The 26,069-nt window shown below is 55.0% G+C and overlaps 2 protein-coding genes and 1 pseudogene across 3 annotated transcripts; 1 reads left to right on the plus strand and 2 right to left on the minus strand.

Moving 5' to 3' along the window:
* Positions 1-22: 22 nt before the first annotated feature.
* Positions 23-4,232, minus strand: KLK1 (kallikrein 1). The gene is made up of 5 exons (XM_008154318.3): positions 4,187-4,232; positions 2,411-2,567; positions 1,045-1,331; positions 764-900; positions 23-229 (listed from the first exon to the last, which is right to left on the minus strand). Exons 1-5 carry the CDS (start codon positions 4,230-4,232, stop codon positions 74-76), a joined length of 783 nt encoding a protein of 260 aa, XP_008152540.2. The 3' UTR covers positions 23-73.
* Positions 4,233-6,358: 2,126 nt separating this feature from the next.
* KLK15 (kallikrein related peptidase 15) lies at positions 6,359-19,433 on the minus strand. Of its 2 annotated transcripts, XM_054710161.1 has the most exons (7): positions 19,418-19,433; positions 12,646-12,670; positions 12,121-12,191; positions 7,852-8,008; positions 7,230-7,513; positions 6,969-7,105; positions 6,359-6,511 (listed from the first exon to the last, which is right to left on the minus strand). In XM_054710161.1, exons 1-7 carry the CDS (start codon positions 19,431-19,433, stop codon positions 6,359-6,361), a joined length of 843 nt encoding a protein of 280 aa, XP_054566136.1. The 2 variants fall into 2 exon arrangements, with proteins under 2 accessions (XP_054566136.1, XP_008152539.1); XM_008154317.3 differs by lacking the exons at positions 12,646-12,670; positions 19,418-19,433 and having other exon boundaries at positions 7,852-8,005; positions 12,121-12,160.
* Positions 19,434-24,438: 5,005 nt separating this feature from the next.
* On the plus strand, positions 24,439-24,607 carry LOC129147839 (U4 spliceosomal RNA; annotated as a pseudogene).
* Positions 24,608-26,069: the final 1,462 nt, after the last annotated feature.

The following is a 26,069-nucleotide window of genomic DNA, read 5'->3' on the forward strand; positions in this document are numbered from 1 at the left end:
GCGAATTGGATGCGTATTTGGTTTTACTGGGGGCAGGGGCGGGGGGTGGAGGTCAGGGATGGGACGGAGGCTTTCAGGCGTTGGCTGCCATGGTCTCCTTGATCCAATCCACCAGGGGCAGAATTCTGGTGAAGACCCCGGGCATGCCGGGGCGGGCGCAGGGGGTGTGGCCCCAGGATGTGATTCCTTGAAGGACACCGCCGCAGATCAGCGGGCCCCCGGAGTCACCCTACAGGAGCGGGAGAGGGGGAGAGAGTGAGGTCAGCGAGGCTGGGGGCTCTGCCTGCAGACTGGGGTCCAGCTGTGGGGCGAGACACAATTGTCTCCGGAGCCCACTCCCAGGAGGTGGCAGGATTCCAACAGGGCGACAGTGGGTGGAGTTCTAGTCAATGGGGATGGGACACCAGGGCCCAGGAGGGCAGTCCCTGCAGGGAGGAGGAGGAGGGCATCCATCCACGGGACCCGCCCACCTCAGGGCTCACCTCAGATGTCGCCTCTCCCAGCTAGCTTTCTGTGCCGGGGACTGTGCATGCGTGCTAGAGGGAGGAGGGGGATGCACGGGCCACCCGACTGCGGGTGTGGGAAGGAAAGGGGCGGAGGAGGGAGCTGGAGCACTGGGGAGGGGGCTGTATCCCGCAGCCTTGGAGAGAGATGCCTGGATCGCTCTCAACCCCAGCCCAGAACCTGAGTCCCCCCCCCCCCCGCCCCCGCCCCGCCCCGCCCCCCAGCATGCTGAGGCCCAGCGGGGAGCAGGTGGGCTTACCGCACAGGTGTCCTTGCCCCCCTCCAGGTTTCCAACACACATCATGACGTCCGTCACCTTCTGGGGGTGGGCTTTGGCACACACATTGTTGGGCAGGACTTTGAGGTCCACGCACTGGAGCTCATCAGGGTACTCGGCTACGGGCCAGGGAGAAACACTGGCTGCGGCCGAGGCCACCTGGCTCCTGGGCCCCCTTCCCTCAGACCCCGGAGTCCAGGTCCCCAGTCCCCTCCCTCCCCCCGCCCCCCACCGCCCTGTGTCTGGGTTCCAGGCTGGCATACGTGGGTATGGGTTGGTGCTGCCCCAGCCAGAGGCGTAGCAGGTGCTCCCCAGCTTGGGGGCCTGGGTGGGCAGGTCCAGGGCCTTCACGCTGTCCGTGATCTGCGCGGGCTGGGCCAGGCGGAGCAGCATGAGGTCGTAGCTGTAGTCCTCGCCCGGGTGCGTGGTGTGGTTCTTCAGGAGGCTCAGGTTGAACTGAGGATGCGGGAAACTCTTACTGACCTGGACGTACTGCGCCGAGTCTTCCTCATCAAACAGGTTGTGGCGACCCAGCCAGAGCTGGTAATTGCTGGGGAGAGAGGGGGACGCAGGGCATGAGGAGGGAGGAGGGGGAGAGAGGGGGAGGGGGCAGGGCGGCATGGGGCCGGGTCTCAAAAGAGAGAGAGAGAGAGAGAGAGAGAGGAGGGACAGGGAGAGAGCAGGAAAGAGTCCAAGTCGGTGGGGGAAAGAGACGGCGGTTCCACAGCGTGGAAGGCTGATCCGGGGACAGAGGGAGTGAAGAGGGAGCTTACAGCAGGTGCGGGGAATGAGAAAGCCCGAGGGAGAACAGAGAAAGAGGTGAGAGCCAGAGGGAAGGAAGAAGCAGGAAAGAACAGAAGGAGGGAGGCGCGGAGGAAGCAGAGAGAGAGAATGAGAAGCGGGAGCTGAGGAGGCTGGGGGTGGGGGGGGGTGACAGAGTGAGAGACCAGGGAGTGAGGGCAGGAGGGGCTGGGGCAGATGGGGGAGGGGCCTGCGCCCAGCTCAGCAGCAGCTGGGGCTGTGGGGCTGGTTCCCCAGCAGGCGGTGGCCTGGCCCCCAGCCCAAGGTCAGCGTCCCCCTTCCCTCCCCAGCACCCTTCCCTTCCGCTTCTCATTTCTTCCCCTCCCCCTGGCCCTCAAGGCCCTCAGGCAGCTCCACCGGAGACCAGCCCTTCCCTGTGGGCCTCCTGGAGGGCGGGGCGGGGCTGGGCAGTGTGAGAAACCCCCTCACCTAAAATGTTGGGGACGACCCTCCCTTTTCTCTGGGGGTCCCCTTCAGTCCCATGCTGGGGTGTGTGTGCACAGTAGGGATGGGGAGAGGGGGTGAGGCAGAAACCCAGAGAGAGAGAGAGAGAGAGAGAGAGGACAGAGCAGGGAGCTGGAGGGTGAGACAGTGACAGAGATGGACAGACAGGGAGACACAGAGACATGGAGACAGAAGAGAGAGGGGGATAGAGACAGGATCACAGCCACAGAGCCACACCACAGAGCCACTTACCCTGGGACAGACAGGACAGAGGGAGACAGAGAGACAGGTCTGGGGAGGGACAGAGGCAGACTCAGGTCCAGTCCTGTGGGAGCACAGACCCCGCCCCCCACACACATACCCCCATCCCTCGCCCCTACTCACTCGCTGATGCAGTGGGCAGCCGTGAGCACCCACTGGGGGTCCACCAGGACGCCCCCGCACTCGAAGTGGTTGTAATGGTACAGGGCCGCCTGCCAGGGCTGGGAATGCTTACACTCCCAGCCTCCGACGATCCGGGACTGGATGGGGGGCACGGCGCCTGCAGAGGGGGTGCTGAGTCAGGGCAGATGGGGGTGGCCGCGGGGGGGGGGGCGGCGGGGGAGGGAGCCGTGCTATGGACATGCAGGGATGCAGGGGCAGAGGGCCCAGGGCAGGAGGTGATGGGAAGGGCCCAGGATCCTGCAGGCTCTGAGACTGGGGGTACCCGGGTGGCTGGGCCTGGGGGGGGAGATGTTCTGCTGAGAGCAGAGCTGACCCCATCAGGTGCGGGTTGGGCTTTGTGGGGTGATTGGGGGTCTTGGGCTGTAGGACAAGAGGCTGTGGGTTCTGAGAGGGGAAACCAAGGTTGAAGGCCCCAGGAGGGGCTCAGAGCTGGGTGAAGGGATTTGAGGATTAAGGGGCTTCCAGGCTGATGAAATGATTAGGGAAGTATTTTTTTTCGGGGGGGCGGGGGGAGGTTGGGCTTTTGGGGCTTCTGGAAAGGGTATGAATTTGGGGAATCAGGTGTGAGTGGCCAAGAAGAAGCACCTGGGAAATGTGGGGTGACCGGGGTTCCTGGTTGAGAGAATTCGGGGTTCCAGGCCAAAGAGTGGCAAACAGGGTCTGACTGGGAGAGGGGTCCTGTGACCAGGGCATGGCGTTCTAAGGGGGGGGGGGGGGGGGCCGGGACAGGGTCGGCTCAGGACTGGGCTCAAAAGGAGGGAGAGCTGGTGATAGTCATTCTGGGACGGGGTGAGTGTATGGAGCTGGGTCACAGTCTGGGGACGGAGCGGGGGAGGAAAGTGGGGGGATCTGGGTCCCCTGGGAGCGATGCCAGGACAGGAATGGAGACAGAGACATACGAGGGGCCAAGCAGCTGTGGGAATGCAGGGAGGACCCACGTGATGTTGGGTTCTTTGGGGAGGGAGGGGCAGGACAACTGGAAAGGGAAGGCATATGGGATCCTGGGGAGGGGGTGTGTCCCAGAAAACCAGAGCTGTGCAGGGGGTGCAGGGGGTGCAGGGGGTGCAAGGGGAGAAGGCTTAGCTGGAGGGAGGATGGAGAGTCCACAGGGTGGAAGCAGTGGTTAGGGTGCTGGATGTGGGTCTCAGGGCAAAGCGTGAGGGAAGAAAGGGACAGGCACAGAGCCCCCGTCGGAGGTGTCTGGTGGCATTTGGGGGGTCCTGGGAGGATGGGGGGGGACCAGATGCCAGGGACTGGAGGACCTGCTTGAGAGCTGGCAGCTGGAGCGGTAGGATTTGGGGACCCGGGAGCCAGACCATGGGGCCATAGAGATCTGGAGGGGTGAGAGGGGCGTGATCAGGGTCCCAGGGTCTGGTGGGATTGGGGGGGGGTCCTTGAAAGAATTGGAGTCCCCCAAAGAGCGAGACAGAGATGGCCCAGGATGCCTCCATGGTAGAGGGGCCGGGGGTGGAATCTGAGGGGGGAAGAGTAGGAAGTTCTGGGGGTTCCTGGGAGCGAGGACTGTGGAAAAGGTAAGAACGAGGAGGGGCTGGGAGAGACAGCAAAGAGCCTGGGGCCCTGGGTGGGGAGGACTGAGGGTTGGAGGGGCTCAGGCTGGGGAGCTGGGTGGGAGGGAAAGGACTTGTTATCGTATTGCATTGGGAGGGAATGAGAGGCAGGGCCCGCTCCCCTCCCACACCTTCCCGGCTGGCTTACCAGTACTGGCCAGGGACAGAGCAAGGCCCAGGACCAGGGACCACATGGTGGCAGAGGTGTCCGGGGGCAGGCAGGTGCTGAGCCAGGAGGGCCTCCCCGAGGAGCCTTTAAAAGCCCCGGGGGCCCCGCCCCTGCCCCGCTGGCACTCGGGGCTGGACACCTCCCCCTCCCTGCCTGTGGAGGCCCGGGAGAATGAGCAGCTGCTGCTCTGAAGGGGTTGGGGGGTGGGGGGCGGGGTTGGCTCCTGGGCCCTTGCTCTTGGGGGCAGAGCCGGTGAGGATGTCATGGGCAGTTAGACCCGAGCAGAGCAAGGACGATGGGCCAGGTACAGAAGGTCACAGGGCCGAAAGCCCGGGTGCCCCCCTGGCCCCCCCGCCCCCGCCCGCCCTGAGTAAACTTTCCTCCCCTATGGCATCGCTCGCTGGTCCCCCTCACCTGGCTTCCCCGCCGGGGATAACCACGTCGAGGCCTCCGTTGTGTCTCAGCTCCAGGCCCAGCAAAGCAGCCACACCAGAGAAGTGACGCCATGGCTGCCCATCAGGCCCAGCTGCAGTGACTAATGACCCCTGCCCCCGGGGCCGGCCAATCAGTGGAGACCCGGACCCTGAAAGGACACACCTGGGAGACGGACGCCTATCCTGCTGAAACCCTCCCCTGAGGCCTCCCCTGAGACTGCCCACCTGCAGGAGAGAAAGAACAGCCCTCAGGACGGAGGGCCCGGCCATGCTCTCCCTCTGGGGCGCACACCTGTGCCTTTCCCTCCTCCCACAGGCAGGCGTCTATCTCCTAACCTCTAAGGGACCCCAGGAGCCTTGCAACCAGGGCAGCGGTGGGCAGCGGCAGCTCGTCCCGGGCTCACCCGGAGCCTGTCTCCGAGGACCCCTTTTCTCTGACTTCTTAGTGAGCCAGAGCAGCCCCGCCGGGCTCGCCCGTTGCTTCTTCTAGGCCAGTGGTCGGCAAACTGCGGCTCGCGAGCCACATGCGGCTCTTTGGACCCTTGAGTTTCTAGCAAAGGCCAGCTTAGGAGTACCCTAATTAAGTTAATACAATGTACCTACCTATATAGTTTAAGTTTTTAAAAAAATATATATTTTATTGATTTTTTACAGAGAGGAAGGGAGAGGGATAGAGAGTCAGAAACATCAATGATGAGAAACATCGATCAGCTGCCTCCTGCACACCCCCTACTGGGGATGTGCCCGCAACCAAGGCCCATGCCCTTGACCGGAATCGAACCTGGGACCTTTCAGTCCGCAGGCCAATGCTCTATCCACTGAGCCAAACCAGTTAGGGCAAGGAGCGTACTTTTTTTGTCATGGCTACCAGGAAACCTGGAATGAAACCTTGAAAAAAAAATGTACTCATTCTTTTTTTTTTTTTAAAATATATTTTATTGATTTTTTACAGAGAGGAAGGGAGAGGGATAGAGAGTTAGAAACATCGATGAGAGAGAAACACCAATCAGCTGCCTCCGCACATGCCCTACTGGGTATGTGCCCACAACCAAGGTACATGCCCTTGACCGGAATTGAACCTGGGACCCTTCAGTCAGCAGGCTGACGCTCCATCCACTGAGCCAACCCGGTTAGGGCAAATGTACTCATTCTTGACCATCTAGTGTGTGCGGGGTCCTGTCGGTGGGTCCAGAGATATAGAGTACTTCCCAGTGCCAGGTCCTGTTTGAATCAGTTCATGTGGATTTCCTCCTTTAACCCTGTGAGTGAAGCCATAGGGGGGTCCTTGCTTCACAGATGGGGAAACGGAGGCTGAGCCTTTTTCTCAAGGCCACACAGCTGATCTCACGCGTTGAGTGAACAGAGCCCTGCTTCAGGCCATTTCTCCTCACCCAGGGGTCAGGTCCCGGGGTGGAAAGGAACAATGTACCTTGGGTCTGGATTCCCCGCCCCGTCTCTGGTCCCCACATCCCCTCAGCCCCAGAAGAAAGTCACAGAAACTCTCCCAGAGAAACTGGCATCGAACATCAGACCGGACAAGCCCTTGGCTAACATGGGGCCTTGGACAAATGGGGTTTTGGGGTGTGTGTGTGGCTGATTCTGTCCCAGGTCAGGATGGAGTGGCCATGGGAGTGTCTGCTCAGTCAGAGACACTTGGGGGGGGGGTGAGGGTGGGGGGCGGGTTGGGAGGGGGGTAGGGTTGGTAGGCCCCAAACAGTCAGTTCCTCCTCATGGTGTCCCGGATCCAGTCCATGTATCTGCACACTTTGGTGTAGACCCCAGGCTTGGTGGTTGTGTCGCAAGGGACATCACCCCAGGACACAATGCCCTGCAGGATGCCTCCACAGACCAGGGGTCCCCCGGAGTCCCCCTGCGGGGAGAAAGGGAAGCTGGGGTGAGAACTATCGGCTCTAGTGTTCCCAGCCCCATCCTAACCACCATTCACCATCGCAATCAAGATCCAAACCCACCCCATCTTAACTCAATAGCACCCAGGTGAACCCAAACCAGCCCCACCCCAATGCACCCCAATACTCAGCCAACCCATGTCCAGTCCCCCCCTCCCAAACCCTTCCCCCAACCCCTAGATCTTCCCCATTCAAAACGGAAGCAGGCCCACGCCCACTGTCCCGTCCTTGCATCCTAACTCCAGCCCATGCCATCCCACACCCACCACCATCTCCAACTGCCAATCTCACCCCCACTCTAACTGCCCCTCCTTCTCCTCCCCCAGACCTATCCCTAGTCTCTTCTCTGGCCCCCAAGCCAGCAAAATGCGACCCTGGCCCCTTCCTCTCCGCAGGGCGTGGCCCCCTCTCGGCTCTGACCTCGCAGGAGTCGGTGCCTCCGCCTTCCACGCCCGCACACACCATGGTGCTCATCAGGTGCCCTGGGTAGTCCTTGCTGCAAGAGGCGTCCGAGATGATGCTGATGTTGGCGCAGTGCAAGGTGTCTGGGAGGTTCACTGGGGAGGACAGGGCGCCTTGAGTGAACCCACACATTTTTCAGGCCCTCGTTCTCTGCGCCCAAGAGCCCTTGGAGGGCAGGGTCCCCGGAGGCCTGACCTCCGCCTCCATCATCCCACGCACCTTGAGACTCTGGGCTCCCGGAGGTCTCAGACCCATAGGCAGACACCAGGCCCCAGCCGGACACCACGCAGGGGTCGCCGGCTTGCGGGCAACGCGCGGGCAGCGACGCGGGGCGCACTTGCGAGGAGAGGCGCGCAGGCCGGGCGAGACGCAGCAGCATGAGGTCGTGCAGGTGCGTGCGCGCCACGTAGCCCGGGTGCGGGATGATGCGGGTCACGGTCCGCAGCTGCTCCGTGCCATCGCGCTTGCGCAGGTTGTGCTCGCCCAGGTGCACTCGCATGTGGCTGTGCGGGCGAGTGGTTACCCGCAAGAGGGGGGCGAGGAGTAGACAGAAACATAAAAGAGCGGGCAACCTGGGGCCCCTCGACCCCTGTGGAATCTAGATATCCTATTGCCCTCCCCCTAAAGCCCCAAAGCCAATCGTTCCAGCCCTTTCCCTCCCTCCACCCCTAAGGGCCCCCCTCCCCCGCCCCCCTATCCGGACCAAAGCGTGCACAGGCAGGCATGCCACACCTGGAACTCGGTCCTCAGGCTCCAGCTCGCTCTTCCGCAGAGTCAAGATTCTCAGACCCCTAGACCCTTCCCGCCATGGCCCTCGGGACCCCGAGCCGCGCCTTCCTACCGGGTTTGGCAGTGAGCTGCGGACAGCACCCAGTATGGGGAGACGAGGGAAGCCCCGCAGTTAAAGCGGCCGCGATCGAAGAGGGCCACTTGCCAAGGCTGGGAGTGGGGCGCGCACTCCTGGCCTTTCAGCACCTTGCCGCTGTTGTCCTGAGCTGCTGGGACAGGAGCGGGTGTGTGTGTCAGAGTCCTTTTCTTTTCTTTTTTTAAAAAAGATATTTTTTCCCTAACCGGTGTGGCTCAGTGGATAGAGCGTCGGCCTGCGGACTGAAGGGTCCCAGGTTCCATTCCGGTCAAGGGCATGTACCTTGGTTGCGGGCACATCCCCAGTAGCGGGTGTGCAGGAGGCAGCTGATCGGTTTCTCTCTGGTCGATGTTTCAACTCTCTATCCCTCTCCCTTCCTCTCTGTAAAAAAAAAATCAATAATATATATATTTTTTTATTGATTTCAGAGAAGAAGGGAGAGGGAGAGATAAAAACATCAAAGATGAGAGAGAATCATGGATTGGCTGCCTTCTGCATGTCCCACGCTGAGGACGAAACCTGCAACCCAGGCAGGTGCCCCCACCCGGAATAGAACCCCGGCCTCCTGGTTCCTAGGTCAATGCTCAACCACTGAGCCACGCCGGCCGGGCTGTGTCAGAGTTCTTTTCCTTGCACCCTGCCCTCACTGTGTGTTTTTCACCTGTGCCTCCCCCACACGTTGTATTGATCTGTAAGCACTGCCTTCTCTCCAGCGCAGTGGTCGGCAAACTGCGGCTCGCGAGCCACATGCGGCTCTTTGGCCCTTGAGTGTGGCTCTTCCACAAAATACCACGTGCCCTAATTAAGTTAATAACAATGTACCTACCTATATAGTTTACGTTGAAAAAATTTGGCTCTCAAAAGAAATTTCCATCGCTGTACTGTTGGTATTTGGCTCTGTTGACTAACGAGTTTGCCGACCCCTGCTCTAGTGTTTACGACTTCTGCTGATCTCCTCCAGAACTGTGCCCCTGTCCCTGGCCCCCACCCATTTCCCAGGCCCCTGGGAGAGAGGGGACAGGGAAGGGGCCGGAGGAGGAGGCGTCCTCTGTCACTGGGAGTGGAGAAGGGACCATGGATGCCGCGCAGGCAGATGGCCATTTGGAACCAGCCATTCATTCAAGGTCACTGAGCTGTCCCAGGCACTCGATACGTGTGACACGCAGTCTTGGCTCCGGAGCCTGGACATCTCAGCCAAATGCAGTGTGTCATACGTACAAGGACACAGGCGAGACCACACAAGGTCACGGGCAAGGGAGCGGGCGCAGCGCGTCTCCCACACGTGGGAGCTGACATGGACAGCACTGGAAGCTGAAACTCACGTGCACCGACATGACTTGCAGCTTCAAGAATCACGGCACAGACCGAGCCGGTTTGGCTCAGTGGAGGGAGCACTGGTTGTCAGACTTAAAGGGTCGTGGGTTTCATTCTGGTCAAGGGCATGTACCTCAGTTGCAGACTCGATCCGTAACCCCGGTCGGGGCATGTGTGGGAGGCAACCAATTGATGTGTCTCTCTCACATTGATGTTTTTCTCTCTGTCTCTCCCTCCGCCCCTTCCACTCTCTCTATAAAAAAATCAATGGAGCCCTAACTGGTTTGGCTCAGTGGATAGAGCGTTGGCCTGCGGACTCAAGGGTCCCAGGTTTGATTCCGGTCAAGGGCATGTACTTTGGTTGCAGGCACATCCCCAGTAGGGAGGTGTGCAGGAGGCAGCTGATGGATGTTTCTCTCTCATCGATGTTTCTAACTCTCTATCCCTCTCCCTTCCTCTCTGTAAAAAAATCAATAAAATATATATATATATAAAAAAAAATCAATGGAGCCCGGCCAGCATGACTCAGGGGTTGAGTGTTGACCTATGAACCAGGAAGTGTTAGTTCGACTCACGGTCAGGGCACATGTTCGGGTTGCGGGCTTGATCCCCTGTGTGGGCATGCAGGAGGCAGCCAATCAATGATTCTCTCTCATCATTGATGTTTCTATCTCTCTCTCCCTCTCCCTTCCTCTCTGAAATTAATAAAAATATAGTTTTAAAAATCAATGGAAAAGTGTCCTTGGGTGGATTAACAACCACAACAAAATAATAAATAAATCTTAAAAAAATTCACAGCACAGGGGTTCACATGTGTGTAGGAATGTAGACAGTTAACATGTGGGCGTGTGTGCCAGCATGCACACACACACTCACAGACGGGCTCGCAAATAGAAGACTCAGCGTGGGTCTGCGCACACCAGGTCACAGGTGCTCACACTTGCACATGGGGGTCTGGACATACAAGGTGGGGTCTTTAGTAAAGGTACATGTGGAGAGACACTGATATGTACTCAGGCCCCCCGAAACTTGTTCACAGCCATGGGTCTATAGGATCATGGTTAAATTTGGAGTGATAGAGTTACACCCCAACCCCTGCCCCGCATCCAAACAATATGATCTGTGAGTCTCTGGGCAAATTATTTGACCTCTCTGTGCCTCTGTTTCCTCATCTGTAAGATGGGATTGTTGTAAGGATTAGATAGGTGTGTGTGTGTGTGTGTGTGTGTGTGTGTGTGTGTGTGCTTGCGATGCCTGACATATTGTGACTGCTTAATAAATGTTAGTTATTTTAAACAAACGATTCATAGATTTATTTATGCAGACAGAACGTGTGGATGTTCAGGTTGTGGGCACCAATGTAGCCAAAGTAAGTCAGGTGTATGACCAGACCCAGATCAAGATAGTCCAGGTCAAAGCTGTGACTCATCCCCAAGCCACTCTGTGGAGACTCAAAGGGCCAACACTGGGTCCCCTGGACAGGGCCATGTCTGGATGCAGGTCTGGCCATTCAAGGTCAAGGACATATATTTAGCTGGAGACACAGGCAACCAGAATGGGACATATTTATCCATCTCTAGATCAGCCTCCAAGTCAGTTGCTTGGTGTTCAAGTTGAACCTGAACCAAGAAAAAGTCCTGGAGGTACAAGAAGGAGCTGTGGGGGGCTGGGGTCCGGGGGTCTGGGGGAGAGGGTCACTCATCACAGGTGTGGGGACCTGGCTCACACATGTGAGCAGGATCTTGCACTCCCCCTCCCTCCAACAGCACCATGCACAAGGACATCCACAGGGATGTTTCAAGGTCATGGGACCATGACCCCCTACACTGGGCAACGTGCACATGTCCCCTCAAGGTCACAGCCAGACACACAATGCCACCCACACTGGGGCAGGGTTTCACAGCCAAGATCAAATGCCCATGCTCTGCCCTCTAGGGTTGGGAACTGGGCCAGGAGCCCTGGCAAGGCAGGGAGAACTGGGATGAGGTGGACACGGGACTGAACCAGGGAAGGGTGGGTCGTCCTTCGGAGAAGGGCAGAGGGTGCCGACGGAACAGCTGGGCACCGAGGCCGCACCTGGCCAGTCCAAGCCGGAGGAGGGCGGAGGCCCCCGCGGGCGCAGCCGGCAGGCCGGGAGGCGGGGAGGAGAGAGCACGGACAGAGCCCAAGGGGATGCTGGCAGCGGGGCAAGGGTGGGGGGGTGAGGGGAGGTTGGAGGGGCCCCCTGGGGCGAGAGGGTCATGTGTGTGTGCCAGTTCATGAAAGTCCACCCTGGACTCCTCGGGGTGGAGGCATCAGGTTACAGCTAAGTTCTTCACGGGCGGTAGATGGATGTGGTCAGGAGCTCTCCTGCCACCGAGGGTCACCTTGACCTCGTGGCTGCCCCTCTCTGAGTCACAGCCCCGTCCTCTGCCGAAGGAGAGGCCCGTAGCCCGCCCCACGGGGATGCCGCCTGGATCAGAGGGCCCTCCCTAGTGCTGAGCGCCATGCCTGGGTGCCACTCTTACAGGCCCTCCTAGTGCCTCCCACCTCTGTTGTTCTCTCCGTGGGACAGTGGGGGAACCTGTCACAGACGTTAAGGGACCCCCCCAGAACTGAAACCCGGGTCTACGCCACCCCAGGGCGGTGCCTGTTGTCATGGGCAGTGAGAGGCCCCACGTGGCACGGGGAGTCCACAGCGGTCCCTCCCTGCCCCCCTCCTCCCCTCCCCCCCCTCCCCCAGCGCCTGACAGCTGTCAGGATGGAGTGAGGACTCAAAGATATCGGCAGGTGGCTGAGGTGGGGCAGGGGTGAGGGAGGGAACCGACCATCAGTTGGTTTCTGGGTAAAGGAAGGGCTGGCAGATTGCAGGGCCTGGATGCGCTCGGGATGGGGGCGTTCAGGGGAGCACCCCCCTCCCAAAGACCCCAACCTGGCCCGGGCCCACCTCACCGGCAGACATCAGCAGGAAGGAAAAGACGAGAAGCCACATTGTGGAGGAGGGACCCGGGCGCTGCTGAAGTCTGGGGAGAGGAGAGAGTGAACCGGGGTGAGGCTGGCTCCTCCTGCCCCCATCGGGACCCCTCAGGACACTAACGTATCCCACCTGCGGCTTAAGAAAGGTCTTCTCGCCATCCTCGCTCCCCACCCCCATCCCCAGCCTGCTCTTCTGCCTGGGGAATCCCATCTGCGATGGGTCTGCCATTCCTCCAGGCAGAGGCTATCCCGGCCCCTAGATCTCTCTCCATCTCCCAGGTCCTGGCTCAGGATACATTCTCTCCCAAACCCTATGCCAGCCTCCTGTCCAGCCTCTGGGGTCCCCCGCACCCTCCCCGAGTCCGTGTCTCCATTCAGGTTCCCAGCCTATACGACCCCACGGGGTCTTTCTGCACCTGGAGTCGACCACGTCCCATTCCTGCTCACAGCTGGCACGAATCTTAGTGCCCCCAGGATAAAGTCCCAGCCCCCCAGCCTCACGTTCGGGGACCCGATGGCTTCTCCCCTCCCGGCCTTGCTGGCTGGGTCTCCCAGGACATCACGTTCTAGACACAGCTGATTCTTCCATATTTCCTTCCTGCAATTTCATGCCTCTGTGCCTTCGCTTGGGCCGTTCCTCCTTCCAGGTATGCCCTTCCCTTCAGGGCCCACTGCCTCCTGGAGGCCTTTTCTGACCTCTCCCAGGCTGTGGAGTCTGCCTCCCCCACCCGACAGAACTCCCTGAGGGGGGTCCTCGGCACTGCCCGGCAACCTCCCTAACTCCTCCTCCAAATTTATTTTTCTCTCGGAGGTTCCGCCCCCCACGTCTCGGAGGCCTTGATTCCTGACAGGTACCTCCTCTGGGTCCCACAGTGTCTGTTCTGCCTCCGTCACAGCGCAGGTCCGCAGGAGTGCTCAGGTTGGGTTCTCTCCGTGTCCCCTGCCCTGCCCAGCCTGGGGCCTGGCACCTGACACACCGCAGGGAGCTGTGCCGAGCTGACTTGAACCCGTGATAACTCCTGACCCTGTTCTTGGCTTTGGTTCAAGTGCTTTCAGGGGCATCCTCCAGAATCACTCCAGCCCCCTCCCTGCATCCCCATCCCCCAGCTCCCCCCTTCCCCTCCCCGCCCCAGCTCCTTCTTATATCTCCAGGGCATTTTCTTGGTTCAAGTTCAATGTAGACCACCAGTAAAGGACACATGGGCCTACCCAGGTGACCTTGACACTCAACTCCCACAGGGTGGTCCCTGTGTCTCTCTTAGGGCAGACTGTCTCCCCTCACCACCCCCCCCCCCACTCCTGTCCCGAAGATCTTACCCCCTTCCGATGCTCCAGCAGCATCTGGGGCGGCTTGGATGCCAGAAGAAGGGGAGCGGGCACCCGAATGCCTGAGTTTATAAGCTTGCAGCCCCACCCGGGCCTGGGGAGGCTGGGGAGGGTGGGGTGGGAGGCGGCTGAGAGTCACCTTTACAGGCTGGACGCCTAGGTGGCTGGTGGGGTGGGAGATGAGGCCTAATAAACGTTTATTAGGCTGAAACTTTGGTCTGAGTCTAAAGGAGGAATTTCCCCCGCCAGGGGCAGTTCCACAAGGGGGAAGAGGCAGGATGGCCGGAGTTGAAAATTGGGGGGGGGTCAAAATACAGAACTTTGGATTCTGGAACCTGGAACCTGGAATTGGGGTCTGGAGTGTAGGAACTGGATTCTGGAGTCATACTTCCTGCGCCTGGAGTAGGGTTCTGGATCTTGAATTCTGGACTTGGATCTAGACTCCCAACTCTGGATCTCCGATTCTGAATTCTGGACCTCCCCCCGCCCCCAGTTCTGGATTCTGGATCTTTGATTTCTGACGTTGGGTTCTGAATCTAGTATCTCCAATTCTGGACCTTGGGTTTTGGATCCAGATACCCGATTCTAGGTCTTGAAGTCTAGTCGTCTTAATTTTGGATTTTGGATCTCTAGGGTTCTGGATTCTGGATCCAGATCTCTGGTTGTGGGTCTCTGATTCTGGTTCTCCGGTTCTGGATTCTGAATTTTGGGGTCTAGAGTTGGGGGATTCGTGACCTGAATTCTAGAGTGTGAATTTTGGAGTAGTCTTGCATTCTGGGATTTGGGTCGGGCCTTTGAGTGACGTCTCAGACTTGGATTCTAGATCCTGGGCCTTTGAGCCTAGCATCCAATCTGTAAGTCTGGAATCTAGCATTTGCAACCTAAGACTTGAGGTCAGAAGCCTTCGCTTCTGCTGTGTGAAGCCTGGAAGCTGGAGTATGAATGGTGGGTTTTGAATTTTGGAGCCTGGATCCTAGAGTCTAGGTCTAGATCCTGAGATTTCCTGGGCTGGCGTTGGAGTGTGAAGTCTGGACTTTCAAATCTGCATGGTGTATTTAAGAGGCTGAAAAAAAAAAAAAAAAAGAGGCCAGACATGGACCTGGTTGCCATGATTACTGGACTCCTAAAAATCTTGACTCTGGAGCATAAATTTAGCGACCGGGAGGCTGGAGTCTTTACTCTGGATTCTGCAGTCTTGATGCTGGTTTTGAGGCTTGAAATCTGGATTCTGCCTTCAGGAGGCTTGGAGATCATCCCTAAGAGGACCCAAAGAGTTGGGAATTTGAAGTTGCCTTACCATGCCTCAGAACTCGAGAGGGCCCTGGGCAATGGTTGAGTCTCTCCTGGCGGGTTTGACTAATGAGGAGGCATCGAGAGCTGGAGGACTGACCTCAGAGCACGCACTGAAATTATAAGCATGGCCCCTCCCCAAGTCTGGACAGCCACCCCCTTTATGAGAAGGGGGTGCCATATGGGGGCTGGATGTGTAGGAGGTCAGTGGCCAATGTCTAGGGGGCCCTGGCCCTTGACTTCCCCACGGATAAGATGGGAGAAGGATGGCAGTTAGACCCCCATAAGCAGAGTCCGATGGCGGGCTCGCCGGGAGGGCACCCTGCCCTGCTCCCAGCACGGTGACGTCTGCGTCCCCCCTCCCCCCCCCATCCTGGCGAGTCAGACCTGGGTGATGGGTGGCATTGCCCCACACGTCCTTCACCTTAACCGCAGCCCGAGTCCCGCCCTGTACCCTGCTCCTCCTCCTCCCCGGAGTCTTTCATCAGCGCTCGTGGTTCCACCACCAGCCACATAGCTCTCCTCCGTTTGACCCCGAACGCCTGCCGAGGGCGGCCGCCTGGTCCTGGGAGGCCCCTCTCCCTCAGGGTGTCCTCACTCATTTCTCTCTTTCCCCAAACTTCCATGTTCCCCATCTTAGGGACAGCCCCACCGTCCACCTAGCCATGTGGTGACCTCTGCCCCTGTCCCTCCAGCCCAGAGGTCCCCGGTCTGCCTCTCTCTGCCTCGTTCTCTCCCCTCTGTCCCCTTGGCTTGGCTGCAGCTCGGGTGTCCTCCTAGGCACCCACCCCCAACCCTCACCCCAGCCTCCTCCCCACCTCCCACCTTCCAGTTTATTCCCTCCATCCATCGCCAGGTGGCCTCAGAGGGCTGTCTACACTCAGACCCGCCCCGCCCCTCACCTGCTCACAGCCCCTCAGACTCCTCACTGCACTCGGACAGGTCAGGTCCCCATCATCACAGCCTGGCATGTGAGGTCCTCTGAGGTCCCCCCTGCCAGAACAAGTCTTATCTTGAACCCCGCTCCCCAGGGAGAGAGTCCTCTCCTGCCTGCTTTCCAGGCTGCTCTGGTATCCGACCGCCTCTGGTGTGTGGACCTGGGACGCCTGCCCAGCATCGTGTGTGTCTGAACCGAGTTCCCGGAGAGCAAAGACGGCTTTGCTGTTTGCTGGGTCCTGAGGGGCCTGGGAGCTGTGGACAGGGCTGAGCAGAAGCAGGGCCCGGCCTGACTGGCCTGCTCACGGGCTCCCTCTGGCGTCTGTGTGGGGCAGGCTGCAGAGGCGAGGAGAGGCAGTGGGCTCCACCCGGGAGCCGATGGCATTAACCAGGTTGGTGGTAGGGAGGCGGGGAGAGGGGTCTCCTTCTAATTCCTTTAAAGGGAGCCGGCAGGGCTTGCTGACCCAGCACAGGCAGGAGTGAGAAGCAGCGAGGAGTCAAGGATGGTCCTGTTTTGACCTGAGTAGCTGAGTAGCTATTCTCTACCCAGCCCTACCCCACCACACTCACAGGGGTGCCCCCCCCCCTCCATCCCCACCAAGGCCACTGACCTGCTCCTCTTTCACCCCTGGGCTCCCCAGTCTTCCAGTCACTCAGCCTCCCTCTACTGTCCCTCATCAACCCTTCCCACACCTGGTGCCTCCTGTGCCCTGACCCCCACTGGTGTCCCGTCCAGCCCAGAAACATCAATGATGAGAGAGAATCATTGGTTGGCTGCCTCCTGCACGCCCTCTACGGGGGAGGGGGGGATTGAGCTCGCAACCCAGGCATGGGCCCTTGGCCGGAATCAAATCTGGGACCCTTTAGTCTGCAGGCTGACCCTCTATCCACTGAGCCAAACCAGCTGGGGCTGCATTCAATATTATTAAAGCGTCTTTGCTGGAATTTGTCATAAGGAACCTCCAGATTGAACTTCAGACAGCCTCTTGAGCCCCAGCCAGCATGGCTCAGTTGGTTAGAGTCCCAGGTTCGATTCCCCATCAGAGCACATACCCAGGTTGCATACTGGAGGCAACTGGTTAATGTTTTTGTGTTTTTTTCCCCTCTCTCTCTTTCTAAAATTAATGAAAAACATATCCTTGGGTGAGGATTAAAAAAAACACACCACACAATAAAGAGCGAAAAAATAATAATAAAGAGTGTATCCTCGGGTGGGGATTAAAAAAGGAAGTAACTCCTATCCAGTTTGGCTTAGTGGATAGAGCGTTGGCCTGTGGACTGGAGGGTCCCAGGTTCAATTCCAGTCAAGGGCATGTACCTGGGTTGTGGGCATGTCCTCAGTGGGGGGTGTGCAGGAGGCAGCTGATCAATGTTTCTCTCTCCTCGATGTTTCTAACTCTCTATCCCTCTCCCTTCCTCTCTGTAAAAAAATCAATAAAATATATTTTAAAAAAAGCTAGTCTCACTGGGCTGTCCATCGGGAAGCTCTAGGGGAGAATCCATTCCGCGCCTTTTCCAGCCGGTAGAGGTGCCCATGTTTCTTGGTGGGTGGGCGGCCCCGCCCCTCCAGCATCACAGCCAGCAATGGCATCGCCTCACCCCGGTCACACTGCCTTGTCTAACTCGGCCGGCAAAAATCTTTAATTTAATCCCATCTTCCAAGTCTCCAAGGAAGACCACAGAGTCACAGGTGGGCATTTACTTGATCCACCTCAAAATCACGTGACACAGTTAGTGCTTCGCTTGTTCGTTCCGTCCGTCTCCTCAACTGGGACACGCGCTCCTCGGTGAGGACAAAACATCCATGTCAGGCCCTAACCGGTTTGGCTCAGTGGATAGAGCGTCGGCCTGTGGACTGAAAGGTCCCGGGTTCGATTCCAGTCAAGAGCATGTACCTGGGTTGCGGGCATGTCCTCAGTGGGGGGTGTGCAGGAGGCAGCTGATTTGTTTCTCTCTCATCGATGTTTCTAACTCTCTATCCCTCTCTCTTCTTCTCTATAAAAAATCAATAAAATATATTAAAAAAACATCCATGTCCAGGTCAACCATGCCCAGCACATAGTAGGTGGTTAGTTAATATTCACTGAATGAACCAATGCCCCCAAGGAGGGAAGAAGGAGTGCCCTTACTAACCATCCATTTACCGTGACAAACAGTTTTGAAGCTGCCAGTTGCATTTGACACGGATTAAGAGACAGACTCTGGAACCCGGGCTATTAAGAGTTTAAATCCTTGCTCTGTCATGTGCTAGCTGGGGGATCTTGGGCAAATGACCAAGATTCTCTGTGCCTCAGTGGTCTCATCAGTGAAACGGGAATAATTAACTTTTCTCCTACAATGTTAGAAAAATGAAAGGAGTTATTAGATACTAGAGGCCTGGTGCACAAAATTCGTGCATGGGTAGGGTCCTTAGGCCTGGCCGGCAATCAGGGCCAATCAGTAGGACAACTGGCAGGGCGATGGGGGGGGAGGGGAGTTTCCCACGCTGGTACCCGCCTTGGCTGGCCTGGGGCCTGTGGGCTGGGGGCAGCTCTTGCGTTGAGAGTCTGCCCCCTGGTGGTCAGTGCATGTCATAGCAACCAGTCATTCTGCTGTTTGGTTGATTTGCATATTAGGCTTTTATTATATAGGATAAAGCAGTGGAAACTGTGCCTGGAGCACAGTGTTTGCATTTGTTGTCATTCTTAAATATATATATATAAAAAATATATTGTATATATATTTATATATATTTATATTGATTTTAGAGGAAAGGAGAGGGAGAGAGAGATAGAAACATCAATGATGAGAGAGAACCATTGACTGGCTGCCTCCTGCACACCCCCTACTGGGGATTGAGCCCTTCACCCAGGCATGTGCCAAGACCAATGTCACAAAACTTCCCCTCCGTGTTTTCTTCTAGGAGTTTTACTATTTCAGGTCTTCTGTGTAAGTCTTCAATCCATTTTGAGTTGATTTTTCTGTGTAAGATAAATGTCCAATTTCATTCAAATGTTCAAATGTCCAGTTTTCCCCATACAATTTGCTGAAGAATCTATCTCCCTCCACTCCCGCCCCCCCCAACCCCCTCTCCCCCGCCGGGTATTCTTGGCACCCTTGTCAATGACCAGCTGACCTTATTTGCACGTGTCTGTTCTTGGGCTCTCTGTTCTAGGCATTTAAAAAACGCAGCCACCGGCATTGGAAGGTCAGGAGATCTCGGGCTTCTCTTGGAAAGGCCATGACATCAGACATGACAATGCATCACACATGTATTCCCATGTGGCCCTAGTCCACCCCCAGCAAGCTCCGGATGGCCACTGCCCTGGGAGCGTTCTGTGACGTTCTGTGGCCCACGTCCAGTCTGCTTCCCTCCTTTACAGGACCTGCCTGGCCCAGGAGGCAGAAGAGCTCCCGACCCCGGGGGAGAGGAAAAAGAGGAGACGTGGGCGCAAAGACGTGGACATGAGGAGATCAGAGGGAAAGCAGGTCACAAATAGCAACCACAATCATAGTCACGCACCGCCGTCCTCATCCCACAGAGCCATTATTTTGTTTTGAAGCAGAGTAACCTCCATCTTGTATAAAACTGCTGTTTGAATTCTCCGCTATGTTAGATAGTCCCTAGTCCTGTAAACTCTGTCATTGTCAACTCTTGTCACTTTAAGACAGTCTGTTATTCTGTAAAATGACTTTGTTTTTTAGCTCAAGTAATAGAAAAAGATAAACTTAGCTGTCTGACCTTGCAAGCTAGCCATCTAATGTAATAGACTAAAATAGACGAATACTGATAACAATTCCCATATTCTTATGCCAAGCACAAACTCATTACACTGAGTGGCCAGATTGTTATGATCTCTGAATGCATAATAATCTGGCCACTCAGTGTATATCCTATCCTATATAATAAAAGGCTAATATGCAAATTGTCCCCTCGACCAGGAGTTCGACCAGCAGGCAGGCCGGCCAACCACCCATGTCCCCCTCCCCCTGGCCAGGCTAGCTAGACCCCACCCATGCACGAATTCATGCACTGGGCCTCTAATATATATATATACTGAGTGGCCTGATTATTATGCGTTCAGAGATCATAATAATCTGGCCACTCAGTGTATGTATTCAAGGTTACAACTGTCTGTAACAACAACTCACACAGAGCCCTTCGTAATATCTGCAAACAAAGAGGCTCGAAAAGTGTAAATACGAGACACTTCCTCTATTTCGGGGCTCAGAGATTTGGAAGAGACACATCCCTCTGGGCCGCGTGCAATAAATGACTCCTAATTAATTGGCTCATGAAGGCGTCTTGTATCTCATTCGATGATTTACAATACAACAGTTTCAGGAGCTATTCTACGTTCCTCACGAATGTCGACTTACTTAACCTCCCAGCATCTGATGAAATAGAAACTGCTGTCACTCCCACGTTACAGGAGAAAACAGGAGGCGCCGAGAGGCTGCGGGCTGTTCCCAGGCCTCACAGCAAGAAAGGGCCACGTTTGAACCCAGCGAGGCCTGCATGAGCGTCTGTGTGCAGTACATCATTCCTAGTTCATTAAAAAGCTTTAGAGCTCTTATTTATTGATTTTAGAGAGAGAGAGAGTGAGGGGAAGGGAGAGAAACATCCATTTGTTGTTCCACTTCTTTATGCATTCATTGGTTGCTCCTTGTATGTGCCCTGCCTGGGGATCGAACCCATCACCTTGGTGTATCAGGACAATGTTCTAACCCAGTGGTCGGCAAACCGCGGCTCGCGAGCCACATGCAGCTCTTTGGCCCCTTGAGTGTGGCTCTTCCACAAAAGACCACGGCCTGGGCGAGTCTATTTTGAAGAAGTGGTGTTAGAAGAAGTTTAAGTTTAAAAAATTTGGCTCTCAAAAGAAATTTCAATTGTTGTACTGTGGATATTTGGCTCTGCTGACTAATGAGTTTGCCGACCACTGCTCTAACCAACCAAACGACCTGGTCAGGGCCTCGAGTTAATTTAAAAAAAAAAATATATATATTATTTTTATTGATTTTTTACAGAGAGGAAGGGAGAGGGACAGAGAGCTAGAAACATTGATTAGAGAAAAACATCGATCAGCTGCCTCCTGCACGCCCCCCACTGGGGATGTGCCTGCAACCAAGGTACATGCCCTTGACCGGAATTGAACCTGGGACCCTCCAGTCCGCAGGCCGATGCTCTATCCACTGGGCCAAACTGGCTGGGGCTCTAGTTGATTTTTTGAATGGGTATCATTTCCACATGGTCCAAAAATAGGACATGTGACCCTGGCCTGCGTGGCTCAGCGTTTAGAGCGTCAGCCTGCACACGGTAGGGTCGCGGGATTGATTCCAGGTCAAGGGCATGTACCTGGGTTGTAGGCTGCCCGCCACCCCCCCCCCGGGGGGGATGGATCCCCAGGTCGGGGTGCATGCGGGAGGCAACCAATCCATGTGTCTCTCTCCTCCACTTTCTGGAAAATCAATGGGAAAAAATATCCTTGGGTGAGGATTAACACACACACAAATAGAATATGTTTATATATAAAAAAAAGGGGTAGGGTGGTAAGACTCCACTGTGATCTGGTCTGTCCTGCCGTCATCTCTTCTTAAAAATATGCCCTAGCAGGCTTGGCTCAGTGGATAGAGCGTCGGCCTGCGGACTGAAGGGTCCCGGGTTCGATTCTTGCCAAGGGCACATGCCTGGGATGTGGGCTCGATCCCCAGTGGGGGGTGTGCAGGAGGCAGTTGATCAATGATTCTCTCTCATCACTGATGTTTCTATCTCTCTCTCCTTCTCCCTTCCTCTCTGAAATCAATAAAGAAATATATTTAAAAAAATAACAACTAGACTATGCGTCTCGGTTGTCCGCAAGGGTTTTGTTGGACATAAAGAGCAGCTGCCAAGAGGCAGTCGTCGCTTTCCCCCGCCGCCAGCCGCCAGGCCGGGCTCCTTGCAAAGCAACGCGTCTGCTGGGCTTCAGAACACTCGGTTAACTCTCTAAAATCCTTTTATTTTATTTTTTTTAAATTTCTTTATTGATTACGGTGTTACATATGTGTCCTTATTCCCCCATTACCCCCTAACCCCCCACTCATGCCCTCACCGCCTGTTGTCTGTGTCCATTGGTTAGGCTTATATGCATGCATACAACTCTCTAAAATCCTCTCTCCTGTTTTAAGCATGGGGAGGCCTGCAATGCTGGCTCATTCCCAGGTGAGTGAAACACCGCTTAGATAATGACACACGTTATAAAACAATGGTTGGCGTGAACATGACGGATGATTCATCGGGCTGTTGACGGCTGCAAAGCTTGCTTCTGGGAAGTCTTTCACTCCGGGAGAACTCCGTGGGAAGCTCCCCCCCACCACCCCGCCCCACTCCCCCAAACCCCGCCAGGGGACTTGCTACTCGTTGTGAGGTGATTAGAGCTGGCCAGAAAAAGAACACTGAAAATAGAGCAAATACGATCGAATGAAAAATATGTTGTATATTTACTCACTGAGAATAGTTTTCCAATGGATCTTTAGAGAGAGTGGAAGGGAGGGGGAGAGGCAGAGAGAGAGAGAAACATCGATGAGAGAGGGACACATGGATTGGTTGCCTTTCGCACGCACCCCAACCAGGGCCGGGGAAGGGGCCTGCAAGAGAGGCATGTGCCCGTGACCTGGGACCCTGGAGTCAGCGGGCTGGCACTCTACCCACTGAGCCAAACTGGCCAGGGCACTTTGTTTGTTTGTTTTTTTGAAATTTATTATAACTTTTTATTTTGAACTAGTTCCGGACTCACAAGAAGTTGCTCCTACAGCCCTCACCCAGTTTCCCTCAGGGATAGTATCGTTCACAGCCCCGTACGGGTCCAACACTGGAAAACTGGCGCCGTTTCAATACTATGAACGCAGGTGAATGATCTTATTTTATTTTATTTTTTTCCTACCCTCCCTTTTTTAATTTAAATATTAGGAGGCTTTTGGAAATTTTATAATGCAGTCTTGATAACTTTTAATTTTTTGCACAGAAATATGACTGCTTTGGATTCATTGCATGTGAAGCAATTTTACTATGAGATGAACCATCAATAAAAAATTTAGTTAATACTTTAAGAACAGTTTCCTGCCCAGAACAAGTAAGTTTTCTTGAATAGTCACTTATTTTAATTAGCCAATTTAAATTAATCTGAAATAAGGTTTATTTTTAATTTTTTTATTTATTTTATTAAAATATATTTTATTGATTTTTTTTACAGAGAGGAAGAGAGAGGGATAGAGAGTTAGAAACATCGATGAGAGAGAAACATCGATCAGCTGCTTCTTGCACACCCCCTACTGGGGATGTGCCCGCAACCAAGGTACATGCCCTTGACTGGAATTGAACCTGGGACCCTTGAGTCCGCAGGCCGATGCTCTATCCACTGAGCCAAACCAGTTTCGGCCTAATTTTTATTTTTTTTATATATTTTATTGATTTTTTTTACAGAGAGGAAGGGAGAGGGATAGAGTTAGAAACATCGAGAGAGAAACACCACCCCCACCATCTCTCTTTCTCCCCCTTTCTCTCTATAAAATCAATAAAACAAACCAAAAACATAGTGAAATTCATAGGGACGGAAAGTTAGAATGACAGTTGCCCGGGGCTGGGGGAGGGGAATGGGGATTTCATATTTCACAAGAACAAGATGAGAAAGTTCTGGGGTTCCGTCGCACAATACTTAACACCACGGAACTGCACATTTCCAAATGGATAGAAGGTAATGTTTATTATATATATATATATATATACACACACACACACCAGAGGCCCGGTGCACGAAATTGTGCCCTGGCAGGGTCCCTCACGCCTCCTGGCTGCTGGCCAGGGCCTCCCTCCCTTCCCCTGGCCGGCCCTGACCCCTGGTCGAACTCCCAGTCGAGGGGACAATTTGCATAATAGTCTGGCCACTCAGTGTATATCCTATAAAAGGCTAATATGCAAATTGTCCCCTTGACCAAGAGTTCGACCAGCAGGCAGGCCAGACAACCGCCCATGTCCCCTCCTCCTGGCCAGGCTGGCTGGACCCCACCCATGCACAAATTCATGCACCGGGCCTCTAATATATATATATATATATATATACTGATTGGCCAGATTATTATGCGTTCAGAGATCATACTAATCTGGCCACTCAGTGTATGTACAGGCAGTCCTTGGGTTACGTTGTTTCGTGGTTATGTCGCCATCTCCCATTTACTGTATTTATATATAAAAAAAAAGTCCTGTCATTTCGACGTATGTACACATGTGCTTTATGTTTTTTATTATTTATTTACCACAAGTAAAGGTCAGGAATTGTTCTTTCTTTTACATTTTTTTTTTTTTTACGGTTTCACTTCATTACTGGTGTGTATGAGCTCCATGTGAGCGACGGAGGTGCTTATGTAGGTGGGTTCTGACGTACTGGGAAAATCGCGTTACATCTCGCCGTAGGAACGGATCTCCGACGTAACCCCAGGACCTACTGTATTTTTACCACAATTAAAACAGATTCAGAGACAGAGAAACATCGATCAGACCATCAAACCTCAGAGGGAAGGTAGGGGAGGGCGGGGGTAAGGGAGAAGATCAACCGAAGGACTTGGATGCACGCATATAAGCCTAACCAATGGACACAGACAACAGGGGGGTAAGGGCATGAGTGGGGGAGTTGGGGGGGGGTAATGAGGGAATAAGGACACATATGTGACACCTTAATCAATAAAGAAAATTTTTTAAAAAGTAAAATGTTAAGAAAAGGGCGCCCTAGCTTTGCGCAGTGGCAGTATCGTAGCCAATGAGGTTTATCCGAGGCGCGATTATTGCTAATTGAAAAAAAAGAAAAAGGCGCCCTGATGCTCGAGCTGTTGACACAGTTGGTGAAACACCCTTCAGTCCTTTGCGTAAGGCGTGAAACAATGACTAAGTGTGAAAACTGGCCGGTGACTCTCTTAATTGTTATCAGCTGAGACAGGAGACACACCACAGCCCCGAAGCTTTCTCTGGCTGACGTCTTAAGGCGCATTGTTTCAAAACGCTGCAAACACTCAGCACAAAGGGCTCCTTGTGAAGTCGCACAGTTTCACTCTTCTTTGCCGAAGGCCCGGGACTGGTGTTTGGGGAGAGTGGTTTTCTGAAACCCAAGTCCAAACACAGAGCCCCATTGGATATTAGATTTCACTAGAGGCCCGGTGCACGACATTCATGCACTGGGGGAGAGGGGCATCCCTCAGCCCAGCCTGCACCGTCTTGCAGTCCGGGACCCCTCGGGGGATGTCCGCCTGCTGGCTTAGGCCCGCTCCCAATGGATATCCCCCAAGGGGTCCTTAGTGCTGCAGGGGAGGTGGGAGAGGCTCCTGCCACTGCCGCTGCACTCGCAAGCCAGCCGTGATCCCGGCTTCTGGCTGAGCGGCACTCCCCCTGTGGGAGTGCACTGACCACCAGGGGGCAGCTCCTGTGTTAAGCGTCTGCCCCCTGGTGGTCAGTGCATGTCATAGGAACTGGTCATTCTACCGTTCGATTGATTTGCATATTAGCCTTTTATTATATAGGATTATCCTTGAGACAGCCCCCCCCCCCCGCAAGGCGGTACTGTTATTCTTGCCGTTTCACAGACATCACACCCAATAGATAGGAACATCAAGACGTCAAGACGAGGACCCCACGCCTTGGCTTTTGAAGGCTGTAGGCCCAGCTGTCTGTTCCTTTGCCTCCTTCCAGCGCGCACACAAAAATGCCAATACTGGCCTATTGTTTATTTTTCAAACTTATTATTTGTTAAAACTTGAAACTTAGAAAAATTGATTTTAGAGAGAGGAAAGGGGGGAGAGAGAGAAACATCAATGTGAGAGAAACATTGTGAGAGAAACATTGATCCGCTGCCTCCTGTATGCCCCTCGACTGGACCGGGATCAAACCCAAACCCTTTCTGGTGTATAGGACGATGCTCCAACCAACCGAGCCGCTCGGCTGGGGGCAACATTGGTTTTTTTATTTTTTAAAATATATTTTTATTTGAGAGCGGGAGAGAGAGATAGAAACATCAATGAAGAGAGAGCTCATTGATTGGCTGCCTCCTGCACGCCCCACACTGGGGATCGAGCCCGCAACCCGGGCACGTGCCCTGACCGGGAATCGAACGGTGACCTCCTGGTTCATAGGTTGACGCTCAACCACTGAGCCACGCTGGCCGGGCACAATGGTTTATTTTAATGAGAAACAAAGATGGGCATTGGAAGTGGAGCCTGGTTCTCATCTTCACCTCGGCTGCTGGGCCCAGACTCCGAATTCCCCCCGTGAGCTTCCCTCCCCCGCTGCTCGGCCCGGTCTCGGGAGGTAAGACTCAGTGCGAGCTGCCCTGGAGGGCCCCCTGTCGGAAGGCGGGTGGTCCTGGTCCCCT

The sequence above is a fragment of the Eptesicus fuscus genome, chromosome 21, assembly GCF_027574615.1.
Source record: "Eptesicus fuscus isolate TK198812 chromosome 21, DD_ASM_mEF_20220401, whole genome shotgun sequence".
Lineage (NCBI taxonomy): Eukaryota > Metazoa > Chordata > Mammalia > Chiroptera > Vespertilionidae > Eptesicus > Eptesicus fuscus.

Coding starts and splice junctions, on each gene's coding strand:
- KLK15 (XM_054710161.1), bottom strand. Junction 7,514..7,851: donor GCAGCTCACTGCCAAACCCG/GTAGGAAGGCGC, acceptor TCGCCCGCACAG/CCACATGCGAGTGCACCTGG. Junction 6,512..6,968: donor GAGGCACCGACTCCTGCGAG/GTCAGAGCCGAG, acceptor TTCTCCCCGCAG/GGGGACTCCGGGGGACCCCT.
- KLK1 (XM_008154318.3), bottom strand. CDS start 4,232: ATGTGGTCCCTGGTCCTGGGCCTTGCTCTGTCCCTGGCCAGTACTG. Junction 2,568..4,186: donor TCTGTCCCTGGCCAGTACTG/GTAAGCCAGCCG, acceptor CCCCCTCTGCAG/GCGCCGTGCCCCCCATCCAG. Junction 901..1,044: donor CAGCACCAACCCATACCCAC/GTATGCCAGCCT, acceptor CCTGGCCCGTAG/CCGAGTACCCTGATGAGCTC.